This window comes from Helianthus annuus, chromosome 2, assembly GCF_002127325.2.
Source record: "Helianthus annuus cultivar XRQ/B chromosome 2, HanXRQr2.0-SUNRISE, whole genome shotgun sequence".
In the NCBI taxonomy this organism is placed as follows: Eukaryota; Viridiplantae; Streptophyta; class Magnoliopsida; order Asterales; family Asteraceae; genus Helianthus; species Helianthus annuus.
The window spans coordinates 14,542,994-14,552,937 of NC_035434.2; the positions used below are offsets into that span (position 1 = coordinate 14,542,994).

Genomic DNA, 9,944 nt, shown 5'->3' on the forward strand with positions numbered 1-9,944 from the left:
GTACGAGCATCAATTAGGGTTACTATACAGTATATTTACCCCAAGTTGACATTTTTAACCCCCGAATTTACATACTTTCAAGGTTTGTCAACTTTAGTCCTTTATTTAGTATTTAATACCACGTGTATACTCATGACACGTGTCAACACATTATTGGACACAAAATTTCGAGGTGTTACAGCGACATTTTACATCGGGCGAATATGACTGACTGTAAGCCATGCACTACCCCCGTTGACACCGCTTCCAAATTGAACGCCAATGATGGCCCATTATTAACCGATGATTTCCTTTACCAAAGCCTGGTGGGTGCTCTTCAATACTTAACTTTTACTCGCCCGGACATCTCCTATGCGGTTCAGCAAGTCTGCTTGTTCATGCACTCTCCTCGTGAACCACATTTTACGTTTTTGAAGCGTATTCTTCGGTACATCAAAGGGACTTTGGATCATGGATTGCGTCTCACAGTATCTCCTCCATCTTCGCTTATTGCTTATTCCGATGCAGACTGGGCGGGCTGCCCCGACTCTCGGCGTTCTACATCCGGGTATTGTGTCTTTCTAGGAAACAATCTCATTTCATGGTCTTCTAAACGGCAGCCTACGGTTTCAAGATCGAGTGCTGAAGCTGAATATCGTGGTGTTGCGAATGCAGTCGCAGAGACTAGTTGGTTACGTAACCTATTATTCGAACTTCATGTTCCTATCACTCGTGCCACTATTGTTTATTGTGATAACATATCTGTTGTTTACTTATCGGACAACCCCGTTCAACATCAACGCACAAAACACGTTGAGCTTGATATTCATTTTGTTCGTGAAAAGGTTCAACTGGGTCAAGTCCGTGTCCTACATGTACCAGCCTCCTATCAGTATGCAGACATTTTTACGAAGGGTCTCTCGAGACAACTGTTTGAAAGCTTCCGTTCTAGTTTGACCGTTTGCTCACACTCCCGGTCCAACTAAGGGGGAGTATTAGTCGGTCCATTATTTTATTGTCAAGATTGTATTTCCATTTGTACATTACGTATATTAGACGTATAACACAATTCTAGGAGGTTAGGTAGGCACATGATCAGTATATATTGTAATCCTTTCTCTTTGTAATGCAATCACAATTCATACCATAATAGATAATACATCGGATATTGTTACTGTCTTGGCTATCATGCTCTCCGGCCGACAACTATAACCAACGCCGCTACCATCACTATAAGCCATCTCCGCCACCATCACGATAAACCATCTCCGCCGTCATCACCATAAACTAATCTCCACCGTCATCACCACAAGCCATCCACCGTCACCATCTGAACATAAGGTTTTTAGGTACTGTTTTTTGAAGAAAGCATGTGATTTGTGGTAATTTTGGGAACGGAAATTGGGGGGTTTTTGGTGTTTTTTTTTCTCAAAGATTGGAGAACAAAAACATTTTGAAGGATTTAAGGGTTTAATTTTTGAGTTAAAGATTATAAAAATCGGATCTTTGGGGAAACTAAAGCAGGGTTTCTCGTGGTTTTGGGGGTTTTTTTTTTTTCTAGGTTTGGTCATCAAATAAGGAAGATTGTCAATGATGAAATACCTCCTCGCAGGCAGACCCTAATGTATAGTGCCACCTGGCCGAAAGAAGTGAGGAAAATAACTGGTGATCTTTTGGTCAATCCTGTTCAGGTCAACATTGGCAATGCAAACGAGCTTGCTGCAAATATGTCTATTACGCATGGAGCACATGGTTGTGTATGTTCTAGTAAAATGGCTAAAAAGCCTTTTCTCTTTTACTCGTAGGCCCTAGCTAAGGCCGTGGGGTATGGTGGGGCAGGGGTTAGGCTTGGGTTGGGGCATTGGTTGACATGTGGAACCGGGTGGCAGACATGGGAAACCCACTACAACACACGGTATGGTGGGCGGGGGTTTGGGGGCGTTGGTTTGGTGGGCTTGTGGGCTGACCCGCTGGGCAGACCCAATAACACAAATTTAAATTTTTTTAATAATTTTAAATAAAGAAAATTACAAAAAAAAATTCCTAACTTTTATATTTGTTTTTTTATCCCTTCTCTCAACGCCAAGACTATTTCTAACTCGTCACCCTGTATGTGATCAATCGGCTGGGATAGAATTTTCAAATCATCAAGTCTTTGTTTCAGGGCATCTCTAGCGGCATCTCTAGCTTCTTTGCTCCTACGTATTTCGGTCCTTTGTTGTTGGAATACGTTGAATGTATCCAACTTGCATGAAATGTCATCCAACTGGTCGCTGTATATTCCCCTACGCGAGCCAGAACTCCCAGCTGAAGGCGACGCCGTTTGTTTTTGAGCACGCCTTCTTGAGGCATTTCTTCCATGCTCAGGCCGGTTTGGGCTTGGCGAATCATCCAAAAGGTCCTCAAACTCTTGATCTCGTGCATCAGATTGGGCTTGGGATGAGGCCTTGACCTTTTGGAAGACGAGTTAGTTTCGCTACCAATGGGGACAGTCGACCACTTTGGATGGAATTTACAAATCTCCCAACAATGCATGAAATGGAAGTTGGCCTTCATATTTGACTTGTATCCGACCAGTGCATTTGTCAAAATGTCGGCTTCGGTTTCACCACTTTTAGGGTTTTGCTTTGCTTTATTTAAACACCCACTAAATTTTGTAAGTTGGGTGCTTATTTCGGTCCACTTTGAGGATAAGCTATCGTTTTCACGATAAGTCTCCCTACCCATTTCTTCATGGAATTTCCTACTAACGCATTCCCACAAGGCGGTTCGATGTTGCGAATTTCCTATTTTAATAAAAAAAATATTAATATATTACAAACTCATATAAAAATAATCATTCCATTAATATAAACTAAGGTTAAGAATACCTAAAGTTGAATGTTGAGATTGTCACCTTGCTCCCCCGCCCCACGCTCGGCTTGAAACCCAAGCCCCAAGGGGCCACGCCAAAACTTCCGCCCACCCGGGGTGGTGACTTGAGCGTTTTACCCCAACCCACGCCAAAACTCCCACCCCATACCCCACGGTCTAACAACTTGATATGTGATGTTGGGAAGTGGTCCCTTGAATGGAGATTAATTATGATTTTCCGCACGGATTGTGATGGTGTTTTTGGTAATGATTGAGGTGAGGGAGTAATAGATTGATGCTGATGATGGTTGACGGGTTATGGTGTAGATGGCTGATGATGATGGTTGTAGAAGAGGGATATAGAGAGAAAGTATAGGGGATAGTGTGGGTTCTAGAAGAGAGATGTAGAGTGAGAGAGAGAAACGAGTTTTATGGATTTTTATTTAAGTTTTTCTTTTATTTTGAAATTCTTATTATGTTTGTATATTAAATGACTGTTTTGCCTTTACGTGCAAAGCACATGTCATAGTTAACTAAAATTTTTAACTTGGTTAGTGGTAAAGAACGAAAGGTGTAATGATTTTTCTGAAAAAAAAAAAGAATGTGATTATAATTATTAAAGTTAAAGGCTGCAATTAGATACAAAGATAAAGGACGAAAACAATAATAATCAACAGTCAACACCCCCTACAGAGTAAGGGACTGTTTGGTAGCCTCTTAATGACCATTCATTCAGATGTTACCTCTTAATGGTTTAAAACCTCTGAATGAATAAGAGGTAACCTCTGAATAGTAAATCATCACATGTCACATTTTTCTACCTTCTCAATGGTAAAATTCTTAATAGTTCCATTACCAAACAGCCCCAAGTGTAAACACCACAACTGTAAGATACCACCGAAATGACGTCACAAACACTCCGGCAGTGTGGAATCGCTGCACCTATTGACGTCATCAGCGAAGACCTTCTACAGAACATCGTGGCTAGACTTCCGGCAACCTCCTTCGCCTCCGCCGCTTGCGTCAGCCGTTCATGGAAGGTCGTCTGCGACCGCGTTCTTTCTCGTCCGAAGTTCGCCTCTGCATGTTCCCTCAATCGTTCACTCGAGGTTACTTTTTCAAACCCTAAACTTTTACATTAATCATAAATTATACTCAAAATCGTAATATCCTACCAATTTTAGCCCTAATTTTGATCAGAATGCTGTAGAAGAGGTGGTGAATAAAGTACTATCGAAGCCGATTCGTCCTCACTTTGCCATTGCTTCTATTGGTGGCTATTATGGCGACGTTTTGAGAGAGGCTCACCATCTCGTATGTTATTTCTACTTCAAAATTGATATATACAACTTTATAATTAACGAATAATGTCATGTTGAGTGTAACACTAGTAATCAGTATATCAGTAATGGATGGAATATTAATAAGTTGCATCTATTAGTTGCTAGGCGGTCCCTAGTCGGCCAACTGGGGAGTTAGGAGTAATCGGAGTGTTCGGAGAGTACGCGGACATGGTAAATAAAAAGAAAATTAATTATTATATATTATATTTAGAGTTAACTGCCATTTTCGTCCCCGTGGTTTGGTCACTTTGGCCATTTCAGTCCATTTTTCAAAAATACGTCATTTTCCTCCCCGACGTTCTGGAAAGGTGTCATTTCAGTCCAAAAATCATAACTCAGTTAAGTCGGTTTGTAAATAAGGACTGATTGTGTAACTTTGTAACATAAAGGACCATTTAAGTAAAATGTATATATAAATAAAATAATTAAAATTTCAAATAATCATTTAAAACAAGTAGGCCCCAGCCGCCCCACTTATATATATACATTTAAAATTAAAAACTTATCCCCCACCCCACTTATATCTTCTCCGGTGATTCTTTAACACCGGTCACCACCGCCACGTTTTTTCCGGCCATGCCCGCGACCACACACACCTTCACCACCGTTTAAACACAACCTGTCACCTTCTCACCACCGCAAACAACCAATCACATCCGACACACGTCACCGCCTTCCATTACCTTCACCTCTGCAATAAAAAACCTCAAATCACTCTCCCCTTTCACCTCCGACACACCTCACCACCCGACCACCGAAAGCCCCCACCTTTTTACCACCTTCATGAGGATCATTATGTTACATAAACCGACTTCATCTTATCAATTCCCCTAACAACGTTACATGGCACAGAGAATCATCTTAACAAGGTTACCAACACTAAGAATCATTCTTATTTATAAACATCATCCTAACAATATCACAAACATGCATGACCAGGTTGTACATTCAAATGAAAACACAGCATCCTACTATCACATGGTTCTATCATTAATCAAAACATGAACAGAAGCATTTATGTGCACAGGACAACTCCAAATATCATTTCATCACAACCATGGCATCATACTATCACATTAGTGGATTATTTAAGTAAATAGATTATTGTTTTTAAATCACTCTCTTGTTCAACTCACATTGCCAAGACATCGACATGAATCATTATTACCATTAAAACTAGTTTTCTGGAATCATCAACAACATCACGACATCATTCAACATCACTTGGAATCGCAGTGTTTTAGGGTTCTTACTAACCTGAAGAGTGATGGTTTAAGATGTGAGAAGATGGGAGGAAAGATCTTCGAGAACGGCGAGCGGAAAGATAAGAATGAAGGTTACCGTAGACTTTTCCGGTGTACGAGTGATGTTAAGCAGAGAAAGAGAAATGGTTCATAGGCCGTTAACGAGCTTAACGGGAGCTATCGGAGAGGAGCGGAGGTCGCCGGAGATTGGTCGGCTGAGGTGAGGTTTTTGTGTTGCAGGTTCAATGGAAGAAGAGAGAGTTTTAAGGAAGAAGAAGAAGTTTTAGAGGAAAAAGGGGTATAGGGATTGTTGCACCCTTGTTAAGATTATAATTATATACATATATTTATACATTTTACTTAAATGGTCCTTTTATTAACAAATTTACACAATCAGTCCTTATTTACAAACTGACTTAACTGGGTTATGATTTTTGGACTGAAATGGCACCTTTCCAGAACGTCGGGGAGGAAAATGGCGCATTTTTGAAAAATGGACTGAAATGGCCAAAGTGACCAAACCACAGGGACGAAAATGGCAGTTAACTCTTATATTTATATAAGAATAAGCATAATTCATGTCAGCATGAGTATAATTTAAAATGAAACATGTTTGAAGTTTAAACCTCACCAAGTACAAGGCCAAGTATGCCGAACACAAGTCCGAGTAGTCTGAATACAAGTCCGACTAGTCCGAGTACAAGGTCGAGCAAGCCTAGTACAAGGCCGAGGAGGCCGATTTTGACCGTCGTCGAGTAGTCAAGTCCGACTAGGGTAAACTCCCCTCGGAGGTGGTCCGAGGACCGAGTACTCACCAAGTACAAGGCCGAGTAGGCCGACTTTTACAACACTTATTGTACGAATGACTTGCAGATTACTGCAGCACTAGGTACTAATATTCCAGTCATTACTAATCATACCTGCGGAATAATTGAAAGGAATGCAACTTCTCATAGATCCTATGACGTTAATTTTGTTATTTTGATTACTTGTTATTCTTTGGTGTTTGTTAAGAAAGTAACGAATCGAATAATCTGCTGCAGGTTGAGTGGTATTTTCGAGACCACGAGATTGATGCAATAATGTTGATTGTTGGATTTCTACCAGGGTTAAAAGTCACAATACTCCCACTTTTAAACCAAATTCAGGTAAGAAATGTCGTCTTTCTTTTTCTATATTTTGATTTTATTGTTTTTTTATAAGTTTGTGTATTCATGTATTAGGAACCAGAAGCGCTAATGATTGACGAATTCGTAACAGACATTAGGGAGTTCTCAACTTCGGTTTCTGGATGTAACTCCCCTGCTGCCATCATAGTGTTTGGTGTAAGTCGTCCCTCATGTTATTTGGTCACATATTTTACTACTAACAGTAACCTTTCTTGTTGCGTTTCTAATGCTCACTGGAGTTTGTTTACAGGACCATTATTATTCATGCATGAGAGATGTTATAGAGAAATTAGGTTAGTGTTACTTCAAAAACATATCGCTTTGCTGACTTATATGAATTTTATAAATATATATTTTTCATTATTTTAGATTATGCCATGTCACCAGAAACCGTCATTGTTGGTGATGCTTTATCTAAGTTCCGATGTACCAGTGATGCTGAATTTGGTACTTCCGCTGCTGTTGCCTTGGTATTTGCGGTGGACAGGAATAAACCTCCTGGTAACATCAAAATCCACACCGGTGGATATATAGTTTTATGTTTTTATCATATCCTTATTGTTTTTTTTCCTTTTTTTCTTTCTCTGTTGATCTGATACCTTCAATTTTTTATGTTGTTTTTTAATTATTATATGTTGCATTCAATTATGAGAAGTTCTTAATAATTTTCTAGCAGGTATAGGAGAAACTCAATTTCATGCTGTATTATCAAGCGGATTGTCACCAGTAGGCCACACACCACATCTGTTATTGAGAAAACTGGTGTTTTTACTGATATTGCTGCAAGAAGAGAAGGGTCGGTTGAGAATATTAATGTTGAAACTATTCTGAATCAAGTTGATGATGAGGTATGTTATTCTTTTTCTGTAGTTAACTCAAGCTACATCATTATAACTAATATATTAAGGCATATGTATATATAGGTAGAGGATCCTGTAAAAAGTGCTCAAAGTGTGAGAAGTGTATTATAACACTATATATAATACTATATAACACCATATAAACACCGTATAACAATATGTAACACCATATAATACCATATAACACTATGTAACACTATATAACATTATATAACAAATATAACACTATAGTTTGTCTGATAGCATGTCTATGATAGATATATAGTGTTATATTTGTTATATAATGTTATATAGTGTTACATAGTGTTATATGGTGTTACATATTGTTATACGGTGTTTATATGGTGTTATATAGTGTTATAATACACTTCTCGCACTTTAGGCCCTTTTTACACTATCCTGTATATATAAATCATCCTAATAGTTCAAAATGTGATTTACTCTCAGAATGCCAAACATATTATATTTATACATTCCACATTAGATTAAACAAAATCAGGTACAAAGTTACTTATAAGTTATAATTTTAGTTATAAGCCTGTTACACTATAATTATTATTTTGATGTACATCAAGACCTTTTAATACATTATCGGCTTTTGATTGTTGATAAATAATGACAGCTAGGAGGTTGAGATAAGTTTTGGGATCTCTTCATTGGGGTAACAAAGAAAAGAAAATACTCCATTGCTCAAGAAAAGGTCGGATGTATGACGTCTCTTGCATTCCATCCCGTTCTTGGGTAAGATACTGTAATTTTTTTCTTGTTTCTTCATATTGTCTTTTTCTTTGAGCGATTACATATATCATCCATCATGTATAACATAGAACTATAGAAGTCAACTTGCATAGTCAATCTTTGCATATTGGATAGCGATTTTTGGCACGTTTTCATTTTGGCTAGCGATTTTTGGCTTTTCCGCTTAATTTGTTAAAAATAAAACACGACTCGTACAAACCACCGATAACCTTGGTTTTAAAATGCGCGCATCACCTGATGCAGTGATGAGATCGCATCGCGTGATGCGATTCCATGATGCGCGCATCACATGATGGGGTCTGATGTGGCGCCTTATACAGTTGACCAATATTTGAACAAATTAGACCATCGATTGAACAAATCTGACTGTAGATGATGAGTATATCTTACTTATATTTTAGTCTTTAAAGGTTGACAAGTTGAAATATTAGCTATAATATTTTTAATAAAGAATGCCTTGCATACGTGATGCGTGTGCTTCACGCAACTCGGCTTTTGGGACCAAAACACATCGCTTTTTAAAACCAAACCGATAACTAAATACTTCGAAATTGTGACTTCCAAGGCTCTAACTATATATGATCTTCATGCAGGCATTACGAAGGGTATTTAAGGGTTCATGGCGGGGGCCTCAAAACAGACGACACATTCCGTTTTTACTACTCAGATCCTACCACCGCTCTATCTTCTACTACTGCTGTCTCCAGCCATTTGAGATCTTTCAATCAAGGGAGGAACACCACCACTGGCGGTGATAAGCAAGAGGTGTTCGGCGGTCTTATATTCACTTGTCCTGATATGTTTGGCATCCTTGGCCCAGCTGACATTAACAGCTCACCGTTTTTGGACAACTTCCCTGGTGTGACTCTCGGCGGGAATTTTTGTAGCAACGTGATTGGACGTCGCGTTTTAACCAAGTTCGTTAAAGAATCTCAAGAACAAAAGGAGGTGCAATGTTGCGTGCACGTTAACTGTAGTGTCTATTTGATCATGTCTTACACTCCTTTAAATTAGTTAAGAGTAATTAATGTGGTTTTTGTGCTGGGTCTGGCTGTAGAAAATGTTTATCCTTTGTAAAGTTAGTGATACTGTTTTTAGTGTATTTTTGCTAGTTGTCTGCTTTTTTATTATAAAATGTCAACTTCAGATTTCACTCATTCTACCCTTAATAATTAAATTGTATAAATAAGTAATTACACAATCTAAGATATATATTTTATAAAGGTAAATAAATATTTAATCATTATATAATATGCACCTCTCCTAGGATATTATCGGGGACACGAGTTCTTAGAGACATCAAACTAAGATTGCGGACTTTTAGTGAGTTTAAAGAATTGTATTAGATATGTTTAAGGGTTCCAGGCCAAGAAGTGAAATGAAAATGCCACTTAACACACTGACTTCGATTTTCTTTCAGGTCATCGATTTACCGTATGGTTGACTTGCTTGAATCGAAGAAGAGCCCACTTTCATATTGAATTCAGGCTTTCATCGAAGGCAAAGCGGTGGGAATTCTCTTTCAAGGCGGCCCGCACGACTTATTGGACTTGAGGAATTTTAGTGAGTCAAAAGAATTGTCTTAAGATATGTCTAAGGGTATTGGACTTTCTATACTTTTGTTTGTCTTGGTCTTAGCGTTGTCTTGTAGTTGATGATGCTAAGTTGGATGTGTGAACATAAGGATGTACTAGATAATGAAGTTTACAAGAAAAATTAGGGGTGGCATGTAACTGG

General features: G+C 38.6%; 3 protein-coding genes across 3 annotated transcripts; all 3 read left to right on the forward strand.

The window, feature by feature from the left end:
* The first annotated feature begins 203 nt into the window (after nt 1-203).
* LOC110941149 (uncharacterized mitochondrial protein AtMg00810-like) lies at nt 204-3,195 on the forward strand. The gene is made up of 3 exons (XM_022182771.1): nt 204-871; nt 1,541-1,736; nt 3,160-3,195. Exons 1-3 carry the CDS (start codon nt 204-206, stop codon nt 3,193-3,195), a joined length of 900 nt encoding a protein of 299 aa, XP_022038463.1.
* A 326-nt stretch (nt 3,196-3,521) lies between these two features.
* On the forward strand, nt 3,522-7,419 carry LOC110941141 (F-box/LRR-repeat protein At5g63520-like). The gene is made up of 8 exons (XM_022182764.2): nt 3,522-3,941; nt 4,033-4,146; nt 6,293-6,385; nt 6,463-6,567; nt 6,643-6,744; nt 6,839-6,881; nt 6,958-7,089; nt 7,265-7,419. Exons 1-8 carry the CDS (start codon nt 3,735-3,737, stop codon nt 7,417-7,419), a joined length of 951 nt encoding a protein of 316 aa, XP_022038456.2. The 5' UTR covers nt 3,522-3,734.
* Nucleotides 7,420-8,029: 610 nt separating this feature from the next.
* LOC118483806 (F-box/LRR-repeat protein At5g63520-like) lies at nt 8,030-9,308 on the forward strand. Its single transcript, XM_035979426.1, has 2 exons — nt 8,030-8,189; nt 8,801-9,308. The coding sequence occupies exons 1-2, from the start codon at nt 8,158-8,160 to the stop codon at nt 9,219-9,221; spliced, it is 453 nt and encodes a 150-aa protein (XP_035835319.1). The 5' UTR covers nt 8,030-8,157; the 3' UTR covers nt 9,222-9,308.
* Nucleotides 9,309-9,944: the final 636 nt, after the last annotated feature.